At 37.8% G+C, this 26,947-nt stretch overlaps 3 protein-coding genes across 3 annotated transcripts; 1 reads left to right on the top strand and 2 right to left on the bottom strand.

Moving 5' to 3' along the window:
* Nucleotides 1-1,244: 1,244 nt before the first annotated feature.
* Nucleotides 1,245-13,340, bottom strand: tbc1d15 (TBC1 domain family, member 15). The gene is made up of 17 exons (XM_066684790.1): nt 13,196-13,340; nt 11,291-11,389; nt 10,137-10,211; nt 9,788-9,917; nt 9,433-9,637; nt 7,772-7,874; nt 7,442-7,639; nt 7,124-7,252; nt 5,833-5,936; nt 5,613-5,707; nt 5,406-5,522; nt 5,073-5,173; nt 2,913-3,012; nt 2,639-2,736; nt 2,340-2,456; nt 2,100-2,186; nt 1,245-1,948 (listed from the first exon to the last, which is right to left on the bottom strand). Exons 1-17 carry the CDS (start codon nt 13,331-13,333, stop codon nt 1,745-1,747), a joined length of 2,100 nt encoding a protein of 699 aa, XP_066540887.1. The 5' UTR covers nt 13,334-13,340; the 3' UTR covers nt 1,245-1,744.
* A 2,209-nt stretch (nt 13,341-15,549) lies between these two features.
* On the top strand, nt 15,550-18,163 carry chtf8 (CTF8, chromosome transmission fidelity factor 8 homolog (S. cerevisiae)). The gene is made up of 3 exons (XM_066685575.1): nt 15,550-15,763; nt 15,855-15,972; nt 16,926-18,163. The coding sequence occupies exons 1-3, from the start codon at nt 15,741-15,743 to the stop codon at nt 17,157-17,159; spliced, it is 375 nt and encodes a 124-aa protein (XP_066541672.1). The 5' UTR covers nt 15,550-15,740; the 3' UTR covers nt 17,160-18,163.
* A 2,057-nt stretch (nt 18,164-20,220) lies between these two features.
* has3 (hyaluronan synthase 3) lies at nt 20,221-26,808 on the bottom strand. Its single transcript, XM_066685712.1, has 4 exons — nt 26,711-26,808; nt 22,864-23,490; nt 21,546-21,647; nt 20,221-21,150 (listed from the first exon to the last, which is right to left on the bottom strand). The coding sequence occupies exons 2-4, from the start codon at nt 23,488-23,490 to the stop codon at nt 20,221-20,223; spliced, it is 1,659 nt and encodes a 552-aa protein (XP_066541809.1). The 5' UTR covers nt 26,711-26,808.
* Nucleotides 26,809-26,947: the final 139 nt, after the last annotated feature.

Consider the following 26,947-nt stretch of genomic DNA (forward strand, 5'->3'; position numbering starts at 1 on the left):
AGCACTAGTGGAAAGCGCACAGTGCATTGAGGCACACTGTTTATAGTCTCAGCTGAGTGAGTGGGTGTTTGCCATAGTGCAGATTGCAGACGCTTCTTTAATGAAAGAAGGCTGCAGGAGAGATAAAATTACAGCTCTGAGGAAAATGCTATCAGTTGCCTCTGAGACAATTTCCTGTGGAACAGGAAATGAAAGTGCTAGAAGTTGGGAGGTGATTCTGGGCATCTTTGTTGTGAGCATGTGGCCCTGTTATGAGCCGATAAAAGATACTCCGCTCGGCTGCCATGATTTTCTCCCCACCTCTCACCATCCCATCTCCAAATGTCACTGATGGAAAAAAAGGCTACGAACAGATTTAAATGCCACTGGCATTTCCAATTGACCATTTTCAGTGAAAAACCTAAATTTACTGAGCTAAATTCAAAATGACATGACTTAACATTTAACATAGTTCCTCCTTTTAAGTGTGAACCTTAAGGTTGCAACTTCTGATGGACATAGAACTAACATTTGGAATCACTTGCAATATTAATTAGAATTTTTTTGATATACTGTAGGAAGTTTTAGGAAGTATTAATGAGTTATTAAAAACTAATAAATGGCACAAGATTTTAAGGCGTTCAAATTCAAAGCCTTTTGCATCACTAACACAACAAGCTTGTGGTGTATGAGCATCAATTAGCTTTGAGCACTCATGAACCTGTTGTCCATAAACTGATATTCCTTCCTTGGAATACATTTGGTAGGTAATAACAACTGGACACTGGTAATACTTGTTTTAGTTATGCCCTAATCTTAGCCAACACAATCTGGTCCTTGTCAAAGACACTCAGATCCTTATGTTGTCTACTTTTCCCCTGATATAATTTAATCCCACCCCTTGACAGGTACCGTTGTAAACAGATAATCAATGTTAATTGCGTCACCTGTAAGTGGCTTTAATATTGTGACTGATCAGTGTATGTGTAAAAAAAAAAAAAAAAAAAAAGCATATACATTTGTATTTATGTTATTAGCGTTTCAAAATATTTGAACAGACGTAGAAAATTAAATGTATCTATTTACATATATTTAAGTATACAGATACATTTATTTATAGATACTATCCATATTTTTTGCCAGTTAATTAAATATGGGAAGCACTTATAAACAATGACAGGGGGGCTAAATGGATGGTGGGACGTAATATATCATCTCATAGATTTGTATCACTATGTATGGCTCTCTTGAAATTTTTTAATAAAGAGTTTATCATGTCAGTGACATAAGCTGTAAATTGCATGGAGGGGTTAAAGATTAAATCAAGGGTCCCCAACATGAATGTTTCGTTGTTCAACATAAGATCACAAATGTACGCGCGCACACACACACACCCACACCACATGAAGAGAACATGTTTTAATTAGATCAATTTGTGCATGGATCAGAAAAAAAAAAGATTAGGGGGAAGTAAATTAGCACTTAAAATCAACAATGGAAACTCCATCTTAATATTTGGAAAACTATACAGTGAGAAGGAATGATTATTTCAATGAAAGACAATATGGTACAAGAAAATTACAAAAATAATAGTTTCAGGATCACTTCCAATCCTAGTTTTACATTCATACATATCCTTTTCTCATGTAAAGCATCTGTGATGCTTTATAAATGTGACATTTGGTAGCAAATATCTACATGAAACCCAATACTGTTCATCTTCCTGGTATCCAGGAGCTAAGAAAAAGAAATCCTGTATTATACACTATGATATGAAGGCTACTTTACATCTGTTGCGTGTTGTTTCTTGTAAGAGTCCATGACCATTGGAAAAGGCCTGGTCTTGTCTGTGTGCAGGTCTTGGTGATGACTGTGGTGATTCAAGTACTCCGTACTCACTGGTTTCTAATGTAGAGTTGTCTGTAACTGCATTTAGGCCCAAGATTTCACTGACAGAATTGGGCAAGTCCTACACATAAAACCAAGAGAAAAATTTAGCAACAGCACATCACTATAGTATAACAGATAGTGTAGGCCAGCACATAATATACTTCATTTTTCTGTCTGATGTTTGTGCTATATTAACATTACAAATTAAAATGTCTTTGCCTAAGACATACCTTACAATTTCTTATTTGCATATATATAGCCTCTGATTTGGTAAGGATTTCTTCAATGTCCAGTTTCATGGAAAGCTCATTTATATGCTAAAAAAGGTAAAGAATCAGACTGTTACTGCCACAGTATCACAATTTGCAAAAACCTATCATCAACAGAATAAACAATGAAAATAACTAAAATAACTGACATATTAATACTGAATTAATCGTTTCAGTTATTGTTTCAGTTATTAAACATACCTTTAGGATTTCATTGAACCCGTAATGTCTGTCCATTATTTTCTGTTTTTCTGAATCCAAAATAGCACAGCACACCAAAAGATGAAAATTTTGGCAAGGCAACCCTGTCCACATCACCTAAGAATATAAAGTTATTTTAGTGTGTGTGTGTGTGAGATATATATATATATATATATATATATATATATATATACATATACACACACACATTTATGTTGCAGAATATCAAATATATTTTATCTGAATGTCAGTGATACTGTTATTAGATATATAGGACATGATGGATGGATGCAGCAGACCTCCCAGAGGCGAAGCACATCCTTAAAGTCAAGTTCCCTCTTAAAGCGAATCAGCAACCACCGAAAACAGAAATACAGGTACCCTGAATCCTGAGCCTCTGTAAAGACCATAACATGAAGTTAACACCTTAAGCAACCTGACCGTGCACACTTACTAAGCCACTGAACATGTTCTTCAGCAGAGCACTGTAGGAGGGGCTTATCAATAATGCATGTGGTGAGTCATATCACATTATGCATGGCCTCTGTGACAGGCCTCTCTGGAGCCCTTTACCTAGATAGTTCCAGAAAGCCAGGTCCAGAAGCCGCAGCAGGGTGCTCAGCTGGACCAGCTGGGTCTTCATTCCCTGCATCTGTTCCTCAAAGTTCTCATGCTACAGAACAAAAACAGCTGTTACTTCAAAACACTGCATGAGTGCCACACACACACACAGAACACAATTTACATAACAGGTATTATTAAAATCATACACACACTTGTATGCAAACACTTGGTTATATATGGACAAATAGAAATGCTCTAATAATTCTTGACATAAAAAGGCCCAATATCTGCAAGGAATTTAAATATAACTCAACGTTAATGCATGTTTACCATTTCTGCTGAATTTATTATGTTGGCAAAAACATAAATTGGTGTGTGCAAACGTCTGGGCATCCTTTCTGTTGATCCACTAGATTTCAGAGCTTACTAGGCTCATTAAGCCTTAATTAAACTCTGACGTAAACAAACCCAGAGTGTTATTATTTGAAGCTCTTATGCTTGCATTTTACCAGCCATAGGCTCAGGTCAGGATCAGGTCAAGATCAAATACTAAATATAAAGCCTAAAAAGGCAAGTGAAATTTTTAACAGGTATACAAACACTGCACTCGACATTTTCACTGTAACTTTGTTAAGAACTTAAGGAGGTGTTGAAGTCGAGATGAGACTTGGAGGACCAAACAAGACTAAACCAAGCAAAAGTGATGCCCTGGTCTGCTGTTCAATGTTGTTTAACACAGGAAGGTAAAACTGGTGTCTTCCATTAGTCTGTAGTATGCAAATCAACACTTACATTTGAAATACTTTAAAATCAATTGCAGTAAATTATAAAAAAAAAAAAAAAAAAAAAAAAAAAAAAAAGATTGGCCCTTTACCTAAAAGTACCAAATGATTATAATTTTTTTTTAAAGGACACAATGCTAACTGTTAAAAACAAATATATTATGATTTAGGGCTATTGCAGACATGGCACAAAATGACAAATGTATGGATCGAAAGGAGAATGGATTCAATTGCATTGACATGCTAAAAGTTATGGGATAACACTATGTAAATAGAATTTTTTTAAGTGGGGTAACCTCAGGGGATGGCTTGGGAAAGTCCACATCTGTACAAGTTGTGAGGTATTATCCTGTGAGTGGGGCTGAACACTGATTAGCATGCTCATAGAAAGGTGACATGAATTATCAGATTGTGAATGTAGCATTATAGTGGGTGCCTGATGGCTGGGATATTCCATTTCGGAAGTTGTGTGGGCATTTAACATTCTTAGCTCCACAGCGTTACGAGTGTACTGAGGATAGGTTATGGCACTACCACCTACAGTGGACAGTGGCCTCCCATGGGTGCTTAATGGTTGTGACCAGCAGCATCTGGCTAGAATTGTCCATGTGAACAGAAAATTCTGGCAGAAATATCCACATTCAATGCAGGAGGCCCCACATGCATATACCATAGGTCAGTGCAGAGTTCTTTAGCTTCCATGGGATATCGGCAGATCCAACAGAGTACCTCTGTTAACACCACAGCACTGGACACAGCACCTAATCTGGGTTTGTGAGGTTGCTAACTGGACTCTAGAGGACCATCTGGTATGGTTTGATGAGTCACAGTACTAAGTGAAATGGGCTGACTGCCATGAGCATATAGGCCAAAGATAAAACCTTGCTCACAAAATAACACCTCACATGTTCTCAAGCCTCTCCCTGTGGTAATGCTAATTCATAATAAATTTACATACTGTTATCCATCCTAATCAATGTTAATATGAACACATCCTGTAAACTAATATTCCATTGTTGCTGAAGAAACCAAGGTAGAAAGAAGGCTGCTTTCTACATGAAAGCACATTCTGTTTCAAGAAACAAAACAGAATTTTTTTTAAATTGTCAAAATCTCCAGACTTGATAATGATAAAATCTGTGATGAAAGATAATTTATGAATATTTCAGCATAAATAACAATTGTGAATTACAATAGGTATGTTTTTTTGTTTTTAATCAAAAGTGGTGTTAACATATTCTGTTTAGTGTATTGACCATCAGTGCACCAATATTTGCATACAACTGTTGTGCAAAAATCCCCATGGTTCTAGAATGAAATTACAATAACGACCGATACATGCAAGAATGTGTGGTACAGGAAGTTTAATGTGCAACAATGTAAGTACCATCTGATCCATGAAGGACACAAAGCACCAGAAAGCATCCACCTCGTTCTCCATCACATATAGAATAGGAGAAAGCAGATCACTCATGCCCTGCACATAGCCTAAAACACAGCAAAGTAAAGTGGGTTAAGTGCATGCACAAGAAAAACTCTATGTTCCATTTTCATCCCACATTAAAAAGTGCTTTCAGATTAATTTAAATGGTGCTGAGCAGGCTTTTAAAGTCACAATGACAAATACATTAAACTTTTCAAGGAAAACTTGTAAAAAACTGAAGATACACTATATCAAATCAAAAATTCCTTTAATTCCATTGGGTCTACTGTTACTTACCTAAATCGAAGTCATACATGCAGTATGTCATTAAGATGTCATGAAGTAAAATCAGGCCAGGATTGTCTAGACCCTCATAGAACTTATTGGTGCGGTCAGTTCTGTTAACATCTTTTTCTGGTGTTAAGATAAAAAAAAGTCATTTTAAAGCAATTAAACAAGTAAATTGTGAGATTTTAAACACAACTTCTCACAACTGACACATACCGATGAGGCTCTTATAATCCCGTAACCTTGAGTTTCTCTTCTCCTGCTCTTCACTGACTGACTTCCACTGCAGTTTCATTCTGAAGTACTCATCCCTTCAGCCCAGAAATAAAGAAACAAACACAATCAACGTTATTTAAAATAACATAAATAAAATAAACAAAAATACACTTAATAATAAAAGGTGGAATGTAATTTTGCACAGACTGATTTTACTAACGTTTTCCTTTTCTGTAGGTCTTTCCTTTCTTCGTGTGTGCTGTCCCAGGGATAATAGCCCAACAAAAACTTCCAAGATTCTTTTCTAAGAGAATAGCCCAGACCCTTAAGCAAACAAACAAACAAAAAACAAATATGAGTCACATATATAAAACAGGTGAGAGACTCACCTCTCTATACGTCACAATTCTATGAGCTAAATGCAACTGAATACAATGAATTGAGGTGATAGTAATTAAGAAAGTACAGCTGTTGAGATGTTGTGGATTTTTGGAAACAACTAAAACAGATCTAAAACAGGCATCAGTGGATAACATTTGTTTATTTACACTAAAGATGTGTCTGACTTTCGAAGGGAGCTACTTAGAGCTAATCAATCAATTTGGCTGCTTAAGATCTGTATACACTTGGTCACTTCATGTGACTAAATAGTTACATGCATTTACACTTTGTAGTCAGATTGCTGTGTTAGATGGAATACGCAAATCCACTCGTACGTGGCAACCAATTGGTTATCTGTTCAGCCTCTTCCTGTGCTGTACTAAAGATGCCTTGAATCTCTCAGTAGTGTCTTTCCATACTGCTATTACACTTTTAAATTAATCCAGTCCCCAACCATGTGCATCCTCCATGATTCTCTTCTTTGCAGACATAGATCACCATGCTCAGTGATGTACGGCAAGGTTTTGTTAAACTGAGTTCTGGATGTCAAATGCACCTTGAAGAGACAGCAGTGTTTAAACTGCAATTATGTGTGTCTCAAATGGGTCTCAGCAATTCAAACTGCATTTGCATCCGTTTTAAATGTGTCTTTGGTGTGTTTACATTTGCTATAATAATTACAATTACACTACTTACAATAAAACTTGTGTTGATTCATCTATAACAAGTTTTTTCAAGGTGAATAGATAATAAAGGATTTAATAAAAGGATTCTAAGCACTGTCACAAGAAAATAATGACAACCCGTGAATTACAGATTAATTACTGTGAGGAAGCAAATTCAAACCAGACACTAAATGTATTAATTAATTAAAATATTTTAATTTCTTTTTTCATCAAAATCAGGGTTACCCAGCTAGGCATTTCCTTTCTATTTTGAGATGCTTTTTAATCACCTACATAAGGAGTACGTTCAATAATTTTGATACTCAATAGTTTGAAGTATATAGAAGAAAATGACAAGTATTACATTATCCTCCATTATTACGAGTAACAAATTTTACAGTGAGCTTGTTTGCATCCCGTGATATTACTGTGAATACAAATAAATGTATTTACAAATAGACTAACCCCTTTGAAAATGAGGTGCTTTAAATGAGGCACATTGAACAATCTTCCCTCTGAGTCTTGGTGCTTTACCCAGTCCTCCATCATCACTGGATCTCTCCTTTGTATCTCTGGCCTTGTACCCAAGTCAATCTGCAACAATTGAACACACAAACGCATATCGTGTCATACCAATAAAACAAATCTCAGTGGCTTCAGCACTGTGCAGGGAGAAATTATTTCCCCCCTCTCTGTATGATATTTAATGTATATACAGAAGCATTTCTAAATGACTTATGATCAGCTGCACAACAAGAGCTAAGCACAAGTATGTCTCCTCACTCTGGTGATGACTTCAAAGCCAGGCTCCTCCTGCTGGTTGATCTCCAGCCCAGGAATCAGCTCTCCTAAAATATCTGCCATTTCCTCGGCAGGGCGGTGCTGGCACTCAGACTCGGAAGGCCGAAATGCATCAAAGAAGTAGTTTGTGACTCTGGAGAAACCTCCCAAAGTTGTTGTATAAGGATCCTTTTTGAATTTCTGTAGAGATAAGCTGGTTTTAAATGGGAAATTCCAGCCCTGTACGCACTAATGTTGAAATCAATCACATGCTCTACTGTGCAGAGAGTAATGCAAATTATTTCATTTTTTCCCCAGAGATTTTGTACACACCTGAACAAGGCCATAAGTTGTGTCATCTAGAAGATTCTCAAAGGATTGTGAAAAGGCTTTGCTATAGGCTTCAACAAGAAGAACATTTTCATCATCACGACTCCTTCAAAAGACAAAGAAAGATGCCCTTTCATTACATATTTGTTTCAATTAATTTCAATGAAAAACAACAATAATAACAAACATTACTAAAAATCTGGATTGAACAGATGAGAATGTACCATTATGGGTCATATTCCACTCCTGGCTGACCGGCATGAAAAGCAAAAGCAACAAAGCTCATCCCACATTTCATTATGAGAACCAAGATAAGAACTTTAATAACAGCTATCTGTTCCTCTGTGGCTCTGCCTTGAACATGCTCATGGCTGGATTAAATCTGCTGTGATATTTAACACAGCGAGGAAGAAGAGCTTGTCCACATCTCTCGTGAAGACTTAACTCCAGATAGACAGCTGCTGTCCTATCTGACACAAGCCTGACCCTGCTCTTTCTGTCTCTTTCTATGAGACACATGCCATTTAGGAAGCTCTCTGAGAGGAACTAAAATCCCCAGCTTAAATCATAATATTACCATAGAAATTGTTTTGCATTTCATTCTTTACTGTTTTAGAGAAATAGTAAGTCTTTGAAGGAAATGAAGAACAAATACTTGTGATTTAAAAACCAAAACTAAAAACAAACTCTGGACTTTTTGGTGCTTTTGGTGAAACCCCCCACAATCCTAAGTCTGCATATTAAACGAAAATGAAACTAAACAATAAACACAAGGATAAAGGATTGAGAGATATGGAATTGTATTTATCTAAAGTGTGGCTGCTCATAACAGTATCTTATTTGAAACACCTTAAATATCTGTAACGCTAGACTGCACTCTGCTGGACAAATTCTATAGTTGCACAAAAACTAAAAACTGAGTACGGAAGGGGAATATGCAATACAATAGTCCAAAAAAACCTGACATCATAACTTCTGTACAAAAAAGACTAGTTTTCATATACACTATCATGGCAAACAACAACAAGTCACTAGTACTAATGTATAATGATTAAAATTAATGACACAAAAGATATATAATGGAACCATCTTGGAATGGAAAGTGCACGAAAAAGTCGTGAATTTTCTAGAATATGAAAGCAATTAAATACAAATAAAGTTCTTCTTTAAAATAAATTACACATCCCATATCCCAGTTTTTAATATGATATAATCTGTGAGTACTAAAGCCATATTTATGCATATGTTACGTAATCATTGTCCAACAACTTTTAATCTTGTAAAAATGACTGTTTTTGTAACGGCACATTTAACACTGATATATATTTTCTGCCCTCAGTCTGTGCTCAGAAACTGCTTTACACCTCAGTGTGTACAGCTAAATGGCTGTAAAATGAAGAGGTGAACATGACTGAACTTAAAAAGGTTATAAGTATGTGTATATCTGTGAAAATATACATAGTATGGTGTGTAAGGCAAGATAATAGTATGTTCAGAAAATTTAAGATTGTTACAATACTACACTAAATACTTTCTCTGTTTCAAAAGGATGGAAATATCATGATATGAGCCCTTTGAAATTCATATGAATTTGGCAACAATATTTTGATGGAGCCCATTTGTTTCTTTTCAGGCAGAAAATGGGGCCTTGCCTCTGTACTTACTCAATGAGTTGCACTGATTTCTTCAAGGCATCCAGGAATGCATGACTGCCTCCTTGATGAAAGTGCATAGCTGGCAACTTTGTGTCATCTTTCAGGCAGAAAATCAGGTATGACCAGCCTTCACGTTTGACTGTGACAGACCTGAGATCGCTCACATTAAAAGAGAAGGCCCACTTGTTCCTCTCATTCAAATGATTTGAGCCACCTAACAAAAGGACAAGAGGAACACTTTTGCAACTACTATTTCACATTCATATGCATGTTGCTCTTCTTGCAAGTAATTCAGACATTTTATCTTCCTGAATGTTGTATACACACATCAAGACTTTAACCATCTATGTAACCCATACTTTACCTTCGCCATTGGTATGGGCTTTCCTCTTAAAGGACACAGTGTTTACCATATCCCATTCTGTCTCATAACTCAGCTGCTGGTCCACAGGGTGATGAGGCCGCTGTGTCCACTCTACCACTGAGCTGGAGTCCTTCATACAAGAGAAGAACAAATAGCAAATCTATGTCCCTGATTTACAGAAATATAGCTGTTTAAAATATAAAGAATGTAGATGGGAACAAGAATAGGGATAATGTCTCTGTGGCTAAGAGGGAACTTGTAAACAAACAAAATATAGTGAGCCTATATAATTTAGACAAAAATGCTATGTTTTTACTGCACTGTCAGCAAAGTCAGCAACTAAACAAACCTTGCAGGCACACAGCATGTTGGAGGAATCCACTGTATCATCCAAAGGTTTATATTCCACAAATGTGTCTCCATCCTAGAGAAAAGATAAAACAGCCTTTTTACTATCCCACAGGGGGAAATTTGTATTGTCACAACAGCAAAATGTGTAAGGGGCAATAAATAGACAAAGTGCACATTATTCAAAATAAGATATGCTATAGAAATAAAAATAATAACTTTAAAAATATACAAATATACAAGATTCTAAAATAGACATTTACTGTTATAGCTCAGAAATGGAGATATTACACATAAGGAAAAAAAGAGGAAGATTCCTAATATGAATTGGTGGTTTGATGCCTGGACTATTTTAATTTTTTAATTATATGAAATTGTCTTCATTCTACAAAAGCTAAATTCAGAACATGCAATCTTGATTGGGTTTCTACAAAATAAAATATAGCAATGTGTGCGCTATTATATATAACAAGTACATCAGAAATTTTATTATCACTTCACTTGCTGTGTTTTTCCTTTAGAATTATAAAATTTTATTGTTTGTTTTTAAATCTATTAATAGCACCTTCATTCATCTCTAAATGCTTGAATGTAGAAATAAGATACAAAACAGAACATATTCCTCATGCTCTTTCATTATGTTTAAAAAAGTGTTAAAATATTTACTTTAAAATATAATTATCTCCTTTTTAAATATCCTTATATATGTATGTATACATTTCTTTATTCTGCTATTTAAATACATGATTCATTAATGTGCTGAATATTTTAGTAATTATTGTTTCTTACATTTTAATCTGTACTTTTATATTTGTTTCTGTAAAACACTGAGCTGCATTTTAAATATTTGACATATGCTATGTAAATAAAGCTTATAATAAAAAATTAATTTCTCAACATATGTTAAGTAATCTATATTTCTTCTTCTACTCATCCGATATGGTACTGTACTGTGTACTGTATTGTATTTACGGAATGGTTACACTTGGTTTCGTATATTGCAAACATGGCAAGTTGTCTTATTGTATTACAACTCTTTTTTTTTTTTTTTTTGGCTAAATGTAAGGAGCAGATTCATATTACCTTGAGACTAGACTGTTTCCCACTAATTATAAATTTCACCCCCTTCCCTCCCCACTGAAAGGCCATCAGCACCTTATCAAGAATCCGCAGGAACCCTGATATTAGTGAATCCTGGTCGTCCAGTTCTTCTGTGCTTGTGTGGATAAAAACCCCTTCATGTTCAAATATCACCTACAAAAAAGAAAACACATCAAAACACAATGTATCTGTGACTCCTCTGTATCACTATATTCTAATGCAGTCCATCCATTTCCCAGCATTAAGCGCTAATCTGGACAAACTAGTAACTCAACAGTAGTCTGAAGAATGCGAAACTTCATGCCTCTGAGAGGTACTTATATTGTAAACAGCAGGCAAATTACAATGGGTGCTTTTAATTTATGTACCTGTGCACAGACTTGATGTTCCTAAAATAAGAGCTCCTATTGTACACTGTGCTTGTGTCGCTATACTATCTGTACGTTGTATGTTTTACATGTACACAGCCAAGACATCTTAGGAGAAACGTGTAAAATCATTAGCCCAAACATATAACACTTAGTGCACTTGCTAGTGTAGACCATTATGAAAACAAACTTCTTGCTCAAGCAAGAAGGACCTGAGACGTGGCATTTGAAGGAGTAAGTGTTTTAACTGTTTGTCATTCAGATGTACATTTCCTTTAAATGTATTATTAATCTATTCTATATTTATCACTAATCTATGTATAATCTACTAATAAATCCACACCCTGGCAAACACTAGCTCACTCTGTTTGCATATTATGAAAAACTAAATATTTCTTCCACTTTCTTGAAAATCTGGTGTAGTACCAAAACCTTGTTAAAAGAGTACCATGCGATCTCATTTTATTTTCTAAGTAGTACAAATTTACTGTAAAACGAAGAACATGATAAAAATAGTTATACAAGCAATGATTTCAGCGCACATTCATTCTGAGCCTGAAAAAAATAATACAGCTTGGAATACCACACCCTGGGACAGAGTGGCTATATTATTTTTCTGTGGTTCTCCTACTTGGATGCTGGAGGTAGCCTTGACTAATGCACTAGGGTATTGATTGGGATTCAGAATGTGTGGCTTTCGGTTGTTAGGATAGTGTTCTACATTAACACAAAGGAGCACTCTGGCAAAATTTCCTAATACAATTTTAAAGTTTCAAAACATATTGCACACTCCCAAGTTCAAGTTCAAATATGGAAACTAAGTTCCCTGTTTTTAATTTGCAGTTGCTTTGATGTAAGAAAATTGATAATGTTTTAGTACTACGTAGTTTTGTCATGAAGAACAACTAATTTAGACAGAAGTTATTAGAAATGTGGCTGCTTTGTTGTAAAAAAAATAAACAGAGGAAAGCAGTTTTATAGGCAGCTTATATTATTCGAAGGCATGGGATAAAGTAATACTGAAAAGGTAATGCTCAAATAAATTATGACAGTGTTAAGTACATGTAACTTGTCATCAAAGAGAAGAAAATAAAATACAATATGTAAGGTATGGGCCTTTAACTGAAAGAGTATGGTATGGGCCCTTTAACTGACAGGAGAACAGCTGAGATAACCTTTCATTTTTTAACCTTTTGCCTGAACCCGAGATCTGCGGAGCGTCTGTTGGTTCACTTTACGAATTCATATAGTGTTAGTGAGCGACATTTATGTGCTTATGTCCTGGTTAGTCCTGCAGTTGTCCTAGATAAGAGCAGGATAAAGTGTATGTCTGTGTGTGAGCTGTGTGCCTCCGTGGCGCTGCTGGCAGAGGACGCTGTTAGCACAACAGCTAACAGCAGTGCCTTATCTCAGCTAACAGCCGCCTGCTAAAAACAGTAGCCTAACAGCTCCTCTTCACTCTCTTTTGTTAACAGCGGCTCCATCCCTCAGGCCTGGTCCACCTTTACATTAGAGGCTACAGACAAGCGGTAACACAGCGGTAAATAGCTCTGGTACACAGAGCTGAGCAGTAGAGCTCTGGGATCTGTACCTTGGGAGGAGTTGTAGCCGCCATCTCCACCGCCGTCAGCTCCACTACAAACACACACTCACCGCTGAGGAGTCGATCACTAAAATATCGGCGCTCTGAATCGACTCTTAGTGTCGAATCTTTGAAGTGGTTGTTCATTCATTATCTTTAACCGCTTATCCAGTTCAGGGTCACGGTGGGTCCAGAGCCTACCTGGAATCATTGGGCGCAAGGCAGGAACCTTGAACCTGGAGGGGGCGCCCTGTGTGACTGCGACACTACCTGCTGGGCCACCGTGCCGCCCCTGAATTGATTGTGGACAAATGAAAATATAAAAAACAATATATCAAATCATTAACCTCTTTACCTGTCTCTTGTTTTCTGGGTTTAAATCTTGTGAGGAGTTAGGGGTCAAAAAAAACTGTCAGGATGTTTTTGACTAAATTATGAGGAAATAATTTACTTGTGGCAACAGTTTCCTACTGTAAAAATAGGTGACTTTTGGGCTTCAATGTGGGGCCACAAGGTCATATTCACCTTGTATCACTGACTGTGAATTCTTTGGTGTATTTTCCCCATATCTTTCTGAATTTTCTCTGTGTGTTCCGGTTTCTTCCCACAGTCCAAAAGCCAGTTCATGTTAGATGGACTGGCTGTGTGAAATTGTTCACAATGACTGGGTGAATGTGTGATGCCTTTCTATTGTCTGGTGTCCTGTCTACTATGGGGTTCCTGCCAAAAGTACAATGATTCTGGGCAGGCACCAGACCCAGAACAACCTTGATCATGGTGAAGTGGTTATAGGAAATTAATGAATGAATTAATTAGTAGATGAGTGGCATGGTGGTGAAACTGGTAGTGTCTCTGTCACATAGCTCCAAGGTCCTGGGTTTTGAAATTCGAGCACCAACTCCAGTGATTGTCTTTGAGGAGTTTGGTTGTTCTTCCTTTTTCTGCATGGGTTTCCTCCAGGTACTCTGGTGTTCTCCGACAGTCCAAAAACACACATCGGTAGGTGGATTGGCCATGCAAATGTGTCCATAAGTGTGAATGTGTGGTGCCTGGTGATGAACTTGCACCCTGTCAGGGTGTGTTCCTGTGTGGCACTTAGTGATTCTGGGTAGGCTCAGAACCCACCACAACCTACCAGTTGGATAAGCAGTTTCAGACAATGAATAAAGTAATAAGTTTGTGTTCTGTTAACATATTCATGTGGTGTTCTTAGTCGACATAATGCATGTTATGCCTATAATATGCAGGCAATCCCATGGCTGAGTATTCCCACTTTAAAACCACAATGTTTCAAAAACATTCTCAAACAGGTGGATATAGACAGGTTTTCTGATTTAATAAATATTAAGATCTATTTTCCTTAACTTGTGGGTTGTTATTTTTGAGGTGCATGCTGACAGCGAAAAGGGTACGTGGTTTGAAATGCAGGGACTAATTGCATATTCATTCTGCAAGTAAAGGTGCAGTGTTATATCAAAGAAACTTTTAAGGCATTAGGTGATTTTTAAAAAATTATTTTAGTAAAATAGCTTCTAAATATGGAATTTGACGCTTTTATGAATTGATAAGGTTGATGACTTGATGACTGGGGGGGCTTAAATCCAGTTTCTTAATTTGCTTTAACAATATACACATCATTATCTCCTTTTTAAATGAAATTTTGGGAACCCGTAAAGAAACAAAATAGTGATAAAACTGCAAGTACACAGAGTCGTTTGGGATTTAAAAGAGCTGTTTGTGAGCTGAGTCGATTGATTAGATTCACTGAATAGATCCGGAACGCACATCACATCTGACGTCACGAACCGACAGCTCATCTTCCGCACGAGTCGTGGTGCGCATGCGCTCTGAGAGCCATGTAAATCAGAAAAAAGGGGCCGTTATTGTCAGAAGTGGTTAATTTAAAAAAAAAAAAAATACAGCAATGTTTTTAATAATATATGGATTCAAAGTGTGTATAACAAAGACAACAATACGTTTTAGATGACTCTTATCATTCTCAGTATTTCAGTGTGCTTAACGAAAAATTCAAAACTTGATGTGAAAATAATGTGCCAATCAAGGTTTATGCGGCAAGCTAATTTAACATTAAAATCTTAAATTGACAAACAATTTTCCAAGACTTTGACCTGGAGGTGTTCCCAAAACAAGTTTTCTCAGTTTAGCCAGAAACTTAAGCCTAAAATCAAATATTTCCAACATGAAAATAATTCAGTTTAAATTATCCAGCTAACGCAAATATTGTAAATACTGCTTTGTGGAACAGTCTCCTGACTCTACTGACACTTGTATCTTCTGATACCGTTTCACTCAAAAATCACACAATGCTGGCTTTTATTTTGAAATTCCGACGCATAGCGGCGGGAAACTCGAGCCAGAGGAGCAGGTCGCTGTCTGTGGTTCATGTATATTTATACCAGTACCTTTTGAAACCAGCTTTTTAAAAAGGATATTTTCCTTGTCTTTTTGAGAAACACGGGTAGAGGAGCGTCCAGAGAGCGCTGCGCGGTTCCTCAGCTGGTCAGACTGTCAGTTATATAAACCCAGTCTCGCCATGGTTCAAATAGTCATCTCGAGGTAGGACAGTTATATATAGAGTTATATATGAACATTATTGTCACTGTTCGCTGTGTTTATAAACAGCGGATAAACTGTTTGTCTCCTGCAGTAAGACTGGAGAAGGTCCTGCTGAGTGGCTGCTGGTGGAGTTGCAGGGAGAAATGGTTTCCAGGAAAAACACAGGACTGGCTGGAAATCTTATGGGAGATCTACATTTCACAAAGGAGGTACAACATGCAATATTTGGCACACAGTTAACTGAACATTTAATATTATTTAATCTGTCCATTTTGTCAGCTCAATATGATCATATAGGTGCCATTTGTAGCTCTACAACTACAGAATGTAATCCATGTGTTGCTCTGCATTCTTTGTAAGTTCCATTTCACCCATTTTTCTCCCTCAATATTTAGGATCCCCACAGAGTCACCAAACAGTATGTATTGTTTGCTCCACTGATGTGGTTTGTCAGTGTTTTTGCTTGATGGTGGATTAACAATTACTGTGTGTCTAATAGAGTGGACAGTGAATGGTCACAGTGTTTAAAAACTCCAGCAGCACTGCTGTGATCCACTCGTGCCAGTGCAACACACAGTAACACACCACAACCCTATGTCAATGCAGCTCTGTGGTTGTCTTTTGAGCGTGCTGACCACTGAAGAAGTACTTACAAAGTAAGCAATGGAGCAGATGGATTATACTGTGTAATTGCAGAACAAAATATTGCACCAATAAGGTATGTGCAACTGAACAGATTAGGCAACGAGTGTAGAATGAATGTTTAGAAAGGTCATTTTTATATGTGAGTTTTTGTTTTATTTATTTATTTCCTTTTTTCTGTTAACCAATGTGTCTCATACTGAGAAATACAACACAAAATGGAGGGGCTGAAGAGATGGCCAAGTTTGCTCCAGCTGCTGACCTCTACAGCCATTCTCCAGAATCTTATATGGCACCATTTTAATTAAATAAGTTTAGTGGCATATTTTAAAATATTATTTGTAATGTTTATAATAATAGCAAAAAAATTAAATCATTTTTTGGAGACAAACCATTCTATATAGGAATTCTTAACGATATTGAATTCATATTGGTATCAGCTAAGAATTGCCTTAAAAAACCACCCAACAGTGTTGATTGTTCATACATGCCTGAGTCTCAGTTTTGCCTTTTGTCCTAGGGTGTGCCAGTGCTAATTGTGGGGCATCATATTCTTTACGGGAAGCAGGTCAAGTTGGAGAAACCCTTTGCTGTCCTGATGAAACACTCGGGTCTCCCTCAGGATGATGAGGTAGCCATGGAAACTAGCCAAGAAAAGCCTACCACATACTCTGTTTCTGCTCTTATAAAAAGAAAACTTATATTTAAAACTCGCCCTAAACCTATCATTACTAATGTGCCGAAGAAAATTTAGTTTACGGGCCAACATTCTTGTCTTAATTTCAGCTGCAATAATGTATCTTTCTCACAAGGTATACAGTTGCAGTATTGTCAGATATGGCTAAACAGCCTCAAGTCTATCAAGTACTAGTTTACTGACTGTTTGTGAGATGTGGTTAAGTTTAATGTCAGCAATGCACTGCAGAAATCTTCTTGGGCATAGAAGAAACATGTATGTTTCAGAAACTTGAAACAAAAAAAAAAACATTAAGTGGTGACAGACAAGCACTTGCTGGAATATATTTGATGGTGTATTGTATAACTGCAAAAATGTAAAGTTCAGATACATTGTCTAGGAAAGAAAACATTTGATTCGGGGGGAAAAATGTTTATTTATTTGTTTTATTAAAAATCATTTTAATGGTGTAATTTCTGCAAAAATAAACACAGTTAAAGTTGCCGTAAACATATAAAACCTTAAAAAAATGTATTTTTACATATGTATTTACAAAATAAATTTGAGGTCAAACAGCATGACTACTGTTTTTAGTTGTTTTCTCATAGAAAGGATAGTTGTAATGTCTTTCTGACAGACTGCTAAAACTTGACATAGTGTATTAGATATTGAAGTGTCTATTGCATTTTGTGTAGAAGTGTTGTGCATTGTGAAACAGGCAGTTCACTGATTCTTAGTTTTGACCTGGAGTTAATTGTTCAGTGGATAGTTTCCCAAATGCTTCTAAACACAAACATATATTAAAAGATGAGAGTTTTTTTTTTCCCTACTGTAACTGTTAAAATGGTTGTAAACTTATAATGCGTTTAGAAACCTGGGCCATGGATTGTCATTTATTGACAAATACATTATTCATAAAATAAAGCCAAATAAATGGAACATAGATGTGTATGACTAATCTTGCAATCAGAAAATCTAAAGAAAAATTCAGGAGTCTACAAGTTCAGTATATTGAGAATCACTTTAGCAGGATCTGCCAACAGTCTATAAGTTAATGGCTAAACCAAATGTGTGTATCCTGACCTATATGTCATAAACAGAAGCTTTATCTAAAACCTCATTCCAGCATTCCTTTCCATGACTTGTTTCAGTATAACTCTTAACATTTCCTTATTTTTGTGCACATTTCTTGTAGTTAATTCTGATTTTGTGCTCTTTAAGGAAACGTTTCTGCCAAATTTTGACGGCAAAGCAAAACGATTACATTACAATGACTCAAGACATTTACACATGAGGAAAAAAGCATTAAAACATCCCAGTGGTGCCATTTTAAAAACACTAACAAAATATGAAAACAATGTACAAAACCCAGTTTAACAGGCCAAGATTTGCTCTCTTTAACATAAGGAAAGTGTAATGAAAGAGAGCATAGTATGCCTAGAAAAGCAACTGATATTAAGATTATTACTGCCAAATGCTTTAACCCACTCTTAACTTTCAATACAATCTTTTATGAGCAGAACCCGTACATATCCATGGGCACACTCTGTTCATAGGCTCACAGCAGCTCTACAGAAATTAGTCTACAAATATCCAAGAACACTAGATTCAGTGTTCTTGTTTTTTCAAACCCTGAAAAAACTCCCAGAGCAGTTTTCTTGCTCTGAGTGCATCAGTGTATTCAGCAAGAGGGAGGTGTAGAGGCTGCTCTTGCCATGTATGCTGGCAGAGGCGCAATCAGTAAACCCACACGTTTGGCACTGAGAAAAATGTGAGTTGGTTCAATGAATGAGAATCAACACACTTATGTCTGCCTCTGCTATGTCTAAAACCTACACAAACGCAAAAGCAGCAAAACTCTCAAATGAAATTGAATATACCTAAAAATACTGCATTGCCACAGGAACGCAGTACTGTTTTTGTCTACTACTAAAAAAATTTAATATGTTGTGAATTCTGTGTGTATGGGAAAAATGAAAAAATATAGCCCTAAAAACACATTACATTTCCAAATTTCTAAAAGCTGCAACATCTAACAAGAATGGAGAATTAGTCAGTTACACAGTGAAATTCAATAAATATTCAGCGGACATTTAATACAATAACTTATCTAACTAATACTCTGCTGATCTCTCTGATAAAATGAGCTACCATAACTCAAATCAGAATTAATATTCTGGTTAATTTATTATATCACCTTTACAGTAACTTACAAAGAATTAAGCTTGTAAACAAAACGTGTCTTTTTTGCATGTTCAAGTAGAGCTGGATGATATGGCCAAACTTTATATCACAATATAATTCTTAATTTTGGTCAGTATGACATAATTCCAATATGAACAATAAAATAAAGCCACAGAAAAACTGCTAAGAACTGAAAGCAACATGGCATCACTATCAAACCAAAACCTCTTGGCTTTGTCAATATTAATATTTTAAAACTAACTTTAAATTGAGTGCAATGATATGATGGCAGCCCCCTGTAATGACCGTCAGTCAGTGACAGATGCTGTAAATATTAAATATTGAAATATTGAAAATGTGTATAAAAATCATATCATTGTTAGTGAAACATTTTATATTGCAATATATAATGATATTGAATTTTTGTCCAGCCTTAGGTTTGTTTGATTTTGCACAGTCTCCCATGGTGACTTTCCTCACATATATATAGCATGTGCTTGTAATTCTCTTTGGACTTTGAACAACCTTTTGGAATATGGCAAAATTCAAAATTGTTTAGTTCATTTTTATCGTATCATTTCATTGTATAATGTTAAACAGCACTGACAAATTGTCAGATTGTCTAACCAAATAAAATAACAGTAAAACACATCAGGGAAGTTCTTACAACAGGGATGTGTCTTGCATGGTCCAAGCACTATACCAATTTATTTATTTATTTGATTTGTGTCTCCAGGTAAATTTAAAACCCTAAGTTCCACGCACTTTGTAAATTACCTTCTTCCAGGACCATTTAAATTATGACTGCTGGTGCGAAGTACCTACAAAAGTGGAATTATTTATCTTGAATAGCACGATAAATGGCATAGAGTGTAGCACCAGTGAAGAAGAGGGCAGTTTTAAACCAAGCCAAGATGAGTTGTTTGGCAGCACCACTGAAGTAAAGAAAAACATCCTAGGCCTCAGCATAGGGCAGATGATACTGTTCCTCCCTCTTGTTACAGCGCTTTGCCACAATAGCCAAGTAGAGCACCAGGAGTATGAGCCAATAACAGGCATAGAGGATGGTCCCAGCGATAAGCAGGACCTTCTCAGTCTCACTGAAGGGCTCCTGCGTCTCACAGTAAATGGTGTAAACAACTCCACCAAGCAGAATGACTGCCCACACAGTCACAGGCACAGCCCCAATTAAGTTCACCACAATCTTTTTCCTCCCAGATGTACCCCATCCTGCTTTATTAATAGTCAACAGAGCAAAGATTTTAGCTGGCAGGAGGCTGGACATGTAGAGGAGAGAGTAGAGGGACATGAAAATCATGACCAGACTGCCTCTCAGGAAACAGGCATAGGTGGCCTTTACCATTCCCACCAGCTGCACGGTAAGCAAGAACAGCAAAATGTTCCACAGCCGTCCACGGTAGAAGAGATGGATCACTGTAGCCACCAGGAAGAAAGGAAAGAAACCTGTGACCACAGACTCATAGGTCATCCAGAGGCTGTGCTTGTGGAACCAAAGAGCATTGTAGAGCCACTCTCTGAAGTAGGATTTGCTCCAGCGAGTCTGTTGGTTGAGCCAGCGAAGATACTGAGTAGGAGTCTCGGTCTGGCATTGTGAGCGTGCAGTAAACTTTGTCTTGTAGCCGAAACTGAGCACCCGGTTAGTAAGATGTCTGTCATCACCAAAGCTACATTTGCTGCCTAGGAAAGTCTGGTGGTACCAAGGCTCGAGGAACTGCTGCAGGAGGGAGTTGCGGTACATGCCCAGAGGGCCGCTGATGCACTGAACACAGCCAAAATAGGACTGACATGCACGCTCTACATTGAAAGCCATCCAGTACCGCACACTACTCAGGAATGATATCCAGGAGTCGTACTTGTTCAGGATCTAAAACAAATAAGGGCAAATTTTAGAGAATTAAAAACAATAAGGACCCTGTGATTGGAACGTTATTACTGGGTGAAGTTCCTACTATAATTTTGAGTGACACATATCCTACACTGTCAGGAAAAATAACGGTACAGATTGTGTTAAATGTACTTTTAAAGGTAGAACAGTGGTTTTAAAGTCCAGTTGTTACCTAAAAGCAAATTGCATTTCCTTCTCCAGTAGGACAGGTGAATATTTGTAAGATTTCGTTATAGAACTGTGTAAAATACAAAAACAAATTATAATCCCTGGAGACGGTACCTTGAGGGTACCACCACAATGACAGTTGTTCTATGTATGAATGTTTTTGTTTGTTATTTCTTTCTTTTTAAATCTCAAATCTTAAATCTCACCTGTACATCTCCTCCTACTCCACCCACCTTTGGATCCTCTTCCAGAATCTTCAGCATTTCAATTGTGCATGCTGGATCCAGAACTGTATCTGAATCACATACCTACAGATGTACAAAAGAGAGGCTCGGATTGCAGCAACATACCAAGAAAATCCATACTATCCTAAAGTATTGGGGAGATAAAATACTGCAAAACGATGTATCTCAGGGCGGCACGGTGGCGCAGCAGGTAGTGTCGCAGTCACACAGCTCCAGGGGCCTGGAGGTTGTGGGTTCGATTCCCGCTCCGGGTCACTGTCTGTGAGGAGTTGGTGTGTTCTCCCCGTGTCCGCGTGGGTTTCCTCCGGGTGCTCCGGTTTCCTCCCACAGTCCAAAAACACACGTTGCAGGTGGATTGGCGACTCGAAAGTGTCCGTAGGTGTGTGTGTGTGAGTGAATGTGTGTGTGTCTGTGTTGCCCTGTGAAGGACTGGCGTCCCCTCCAGGGTGTATTCCTGCCTTGCGCCCGATGATTCCAGGTAGGCTCTGGACCCCCCGCGACCCTAAATTGGATAAGCGGTTACAGATAATGGATGGATGGATGTATCTCAGCTGGGCACTTCACTTTTACCAGTTCAAAATTAAAGTTATATTTGAAAGAGAACAGACTTTATACTTTCAACATGGAAATGCATTTTGCTAATGTGCAATGAACTGTGAATTTCCCCTTAGTTTTCTTCAGCTTTTGATTACTGGCTGTGCAGGAGTAATGAGTGGCTGCTGACAGCACACAGGTGTGCTCGAAGTGCAGGTGACTAGGCAGTGGCATGACCTATGACCTCCAAGTAACATGAACACAGGATGTGAAGTTAAGGTGCTATAGCTGAATAGCATAGCATTAAGCCTGGCAAATATCAGTATTAGTAAATATGATTTTAGAAAACACCAAAGACATGCTATTCTTTGTGGTTAACGACCAAGTAGTAATGATATTGAATTTTTATATATAGAACATTTATTGAGTCTGTTCTGTATCTTTCTGAGTATGTGCACAAATACGGACAAATGAACAGAGTACCAGCAGAAGGCTTCATGTGTGTTAATATCTGTGTTAAGCATAAATGAGCCTTTTAAGCCTGCACACAGAGATGAGTAATGAGGTTTTAATATTGGAATTATGGTAAGTCTGAGCATTTTTTTTCTCAGTAAAAGCAATTTATCATTATTTTCAGTCTGTTCCAGGATCACTAAAATCAATCTTAAAAGTACACAGAATTCTTAAATTTTCTTAAATTGAGGACGAATCTGTTGTCTGCAAGACACCCAACGTTTAGACTCACCTGCACATAATCCACAGTGTTTCCCAGTGCTTTGAAAGCTGTATACATCACCTCCCTCTTCCCACCCCACTCTTGCATTATGCAGGAGTACCGGCAACTTCGCACAATCCTGGCCACCCGCTCAGCCTCTTCTGCATTAACCGAACCAATCCCTGCATCTCTGGCCCCGTTGCTGTGGTAGTTCCCCTTCCACACCATGCAGCCTGCATGGTCCATTCCCATCACCTCCCGGAAGATGTCCATCATGTAGGCATCCTCTGGCCGATTCCCATCCACCACCAACACCACCTTAAGGCCGGGGAAGGAGATGCGGCGCACGCTGCGCAGGCACTTGCGCAGGTAGTCCGGATCCTCCTGATAGGCAGCAATGCAGAGTGCTACAGTGCGTCGCAGGTGGCACGGCTGTGAGGGTCCTCTCATGCGCCGGTGCTCTAAGAAAGCAAAGAGACTCTGCAGCAGCAGATGTAGTGACAGGATGGCACCGTACAAGCCAAAGGACAAGTGGTGCTGTTCGGTGTGGATGAACTGGTAGCCAGTCACGTAGGCCAGCAGGATGGCAAAGAGCACCACAGCTGCAAACAGAGTGGTGATGAAGATCCGTACCGCTGTGCCACAGCGAGAGGGCATCTGTGGAGTGGAGTAGACAAAGAGTGAGAGAACGACTTTGTGTGTGGGCAACTTTGTAAAGGGCACAGACCCAGTGTTTGAGGTTGATTTCTCTGGTGCATTTCTCCTACAAAGACTCTCACAATATTTTTTAAATTTTGTGCCAATAAATTATGTGATTAAAAACACAAAGGCATAACTTTTAGAGTGCCCAAGCGGCCACTAGGGAAAGAGAGAAGTAGAAACAATCTGAGGAAAGCCATCAGCATTCTCAGATGGAGTGTGTTAAAGAGGAGAGAAGAGAACTTTAGCAGTTTGTAAAGCAATTCTAAAGTTCTGTTGGTCCTGGAAACGTTCCTGAATACAGACTGAATGACTATAGGGAAAATGATCAAACTGATCTCCTCTCCCTTGCTCAGGTTAATGACTTCTAATTAAAGGCTTGGAAGGGCTTGGCTACCACTTTGTGTCATCCTGAGTGGAGAACAATCTCCCCATTTATTTCTTCCTGCACCCCCTGCCCACTGAAAGAAAGAGCTGCTTCACTCACTGCCCTCATATCATAACAGCCAATGCCATTGATCAGACTGAAGAAATGAAACCCACTGCTCCAAAAGTGGAGATTGCTTTTTCTGGCACAGTTCTTTCCTCAGGCTCTCTCACAGATATTTATAGTGACAGAAAGAGACATGTTTATGTAGTTGCTCTACCAAGTCCTTCTTTGGGTTATATCAAATATCTTCTTTCTTGAAAAAGTGATGGAAGTTGTTGTCATTTCTATTGTATTGCCATTACCATGTGATAGTATGGCTCTGCAGCGATGAAAAGTGATGTCTTCAAAGACAAGAACTAAAGAAGGATCAGGGAAATGAACAGCAGGCAGGCACTGAGGGGTGGTGTTTGACCCTAATTAGAGGGTCTGCTTCTCTAGGGCTTTTTAGCCTAGGGGATGTTCGGAAGAAGAAAGAAATCATGTCAAACTCAATAGGACCCCAAAACAATTATTTTCTCACCAAAAACTGCACACAGAGACCACACTGAGTGACATGAAAAAAGTAACCTACACAGTTTGATGAAAGTACAGGAATGAGATTTTAGTCCCTTTAACCTTTTAAAGCCCAATTTATAGGACTGAAAACGAGAGAATTTCAATAGAATTTTCAATATATAATAGTTTCTATTATTATTATTATTGCATTATTACTGTATTATTATATACTCTAATCAAACAATTGCTTCAGTTTTGCCAGCAATTCTTCATTTAATATATTACAAATAGTGGTGTGGCAAAAGACCCCCTTTAAGAATAGATCAATAACTACTCACATTGGCCATGGTAGGTTTTTGCACCATGGGATATAGGAACTTAGACGAGGCACTTTCAGGAGATAGTATTTAGTTCCCTGACAGTTGCTGATCTAACTCTGAAGTAGAGTAAAGAAAAAAATGAACAAATGCACTGTCTGAAAATCTGTGTCCTTTTGAAGCTCCAGAGAGGATGCAGGGAGGTCTTCAGGTAGATTTAAAATTCCTGTAGACGATCCAGTTTAAGGAGCGGGGGGGAAGTTCTCAGAACAAGGCAGGGAGTCTGATGAAGCATAATCCATTAACATAAAGTCTGAGCAGATGAAGCACTGCAGGAAGAAAAGACTTGTCTTGTGGACCCTGCAAAGACTATCTTACAGGTGAGGGTTGGAATCAATGAGGATTTTCTCTGAACATGCACTTAACACAAGAGGAAGGAGGGCTGAGCACAAGAGGATGAGGAAAGGAGGGGAGGGGTGCAGGTGAGAGGAAGAAAAAAGAGTTCAGAGAGTAGTGTGTTGGTAGTCAGAGTGGTACATCCTTTTTTGGATTCAGAATACGTTGATGTTTTCTGTCAGTATCTTGTTCAAAAATAATTATGAGGCTAGGAGATTGTTACCAAAAGACTTCCATTGGAGGATTCACAGCAGTAGTGATCACAGCAAAGAAACAGTGATTATAAAGAGGCTTAATTCTAAATAATCCTCAACTTATGATAATGTAACAGGGCAGTAATAAAACTTAATTAAGACAGATAATTCAGAGACGCAGTGATTACTGAAGGTAAACTTATGCTGATTAAAAGTACTTATGAGAGTACAATTTCTTGCCACTAGGAGGCACTCACACAAATATCTAATTACAGTGAACTAAATATACACTGTCTGTTTAAATGTTTGCCATTTTTCAAAGGCTTTGAGTAATAATTGATTAGCACCAATAAATTAAGAAAACAATAGGATTATTACACATATCACAAATATTGTTTCAGTTGTTTGCAAATTTGTTGTGTGCCTTCCTTGCTGCAAAAGTATATATTGTGTACATCTCTGAGAAATGCTTTTTGAAACTTGTCTGAAAAATGTGAGTGCAGCAGTAATAAAAAAAAGTGTATCATAATGAATACAATGCAGGTTCTTGACATTATCACATATTCTTTACATGAAATAAACATGTTCCTGCAAAGCGTATTTTTAATATATATTCTAAGACAGTATTATGCTACTAATAAAAATGTACCAGGTAGCAATACAGGCACTGACATATATCCACAATGACAGGATCAAAGTAGCCCCTACTTCTTTGAAAAACCTGGCCCCCACTGGGCTATTCTACTAATGAACTGATATGTCGCAGGCCTGCTCGGGTGTTATAATCTAATCTAGTGACTTGTAAATCCCAGGAGGGTCTTTTCCTAGGGCCACCAGACCCCTGTATGAAGTCAATCTCTGATGACATGGAAACTAATGTGGGCGGTATTTTCCTTGGAGAGGTCTCATGTCTTCAAACAGAATTTGGAGGTGTTCCAGTTTGCTCCTACCGTTAGCTAGCCAGCCTCGGGGCACAGACAAGAGTGCCAGGAAATGTACCACAAGAACTGTTCGTGTACTTACTTTAGAGACCAATGCTCCTGAATTTTTAATTAATATTTTGAAAAATTAGTAACTGAAATGAGTAGTCATTTACAGACCCACAGTCTTTTTTTTGCATACTTTCCCATTTCCTACCAACACTCTTAGTTTCCTATGCCACTTTTACTGTTATAATGAATTTAATGTTATAATGAAGTTAAATTTAATTAAAGATCGGCATGTAATATATATATATATATTCTGTGTGTGTCTATATGTATACACACACACACACACACATAATTTATATAGAGTAGCATTCTTCCTAAATCCTAGTCCAGACACAATACTGACGTGTTCCATACCTTCCCAGCCCTGTGGCAGTGACGGTGGGCTCCCTCTGCCCCGCAGGAGTCAGCCTTGCAGGGTGTGTGTGTTGTCCGGCTTCACTTCTCTCTGCTGCAGCACTACAGCACGTTCCTTGTTCTGCCTCTTGCTTACACTACATCTTTATTCCAGCAGCCCTTAATTCAGGAGATCCCTCATCCAAAAATACAGCACCCTCACCCTCCTCCTCCTTTTTCCTGGTTCCTCCTCCTGCT

Source organism: Hoplias malabaricus, chromosome 11 (genome assembly GCF_029633855.1).
Source record: "Hoplias malabaricus isolate fHopMal1 chromosome 11, fHopMal1.hap1, whole genome shotgun sequence".
Classification (NCBI taxonomy): Eukaryota; Metazoa; Chordata; class Actinopteri; order Characiformes; family Erythrinidae; genus Hoplias; species Hoplias malabaricus.

What these genes read in the sequence shown, in the direction of transcription:
- tbc1d15 (XM_066684790.1), bottom strand. Translation starts at nt 13,333, where the DNA reads ATGAACAACCACTTCAAAGATTCGACACTAAGAGTCGATTCAGAGCGC. An exon ending in CGGCTACAACTCCTCCCAAG is followed by an intron (nt 11,390 to 13,195) that starts GTACAGATCCCA and finishes TCTTTTTTGTAG; the next exon opens with GTGATATTTGAACATGAAGG. An exon ending in CAACTTATGGCCTTGTTCAG is followed by an intron (nt 7,640 to 7,771) that starts GTGTGTACAAAA and finishes TTATCTCTACAG; the next exon opens with AAATTCAAAAAGGATCCTTA.
- chtf8 (XM_066685575.1), top strand. Translation starts at nt 15,741, where the DNA reads ATGGTTCAAATAGTCATCTCGAG. An exon ending in GTTCAAATAGTCATCTCGAG is followed by an intron (nt 15,764 to 15,854) that starts GTAGGACAGTTA and finishes TGTCTCCTGCAG; the next exon opens with TAAGACTGGAGAAGGTCCTG. An exon ending in ATCTACATTTCACAAAGGAG is followed by an intron (nt 15,973 to 16,925) that starts GTACAACATGCA and finishes CTTTTGTCCTAG; the next exon opens with GGTGTGCCAGTGCTAATTGT.
- has3 (XM_066685712.1), bottom strand. Translation starts at nt 23,490, where the DNA reads ATGCCCTCTCGCTGTGGCACAGCGGTACGGATCTTCATCACCACTCTG. An exon ending in ACACTGTGGATTATGTGCAG is followed by an intron (nt 21,648 to 22,863) that starts GTGAGTCTAAAC and finishes GTACATCTGTAG; the next exon opens with GTATGTGATTCAGATACAGT. An exon ending in GAGTAGGAGGAGATGTACAG is followed by an intron (nt 21,151 to 21,545) that starts GTGAGATTTAAG and finishes TATTTGTTTTAG; the next exon opens with ATCCTGAACAAGTACGACTC.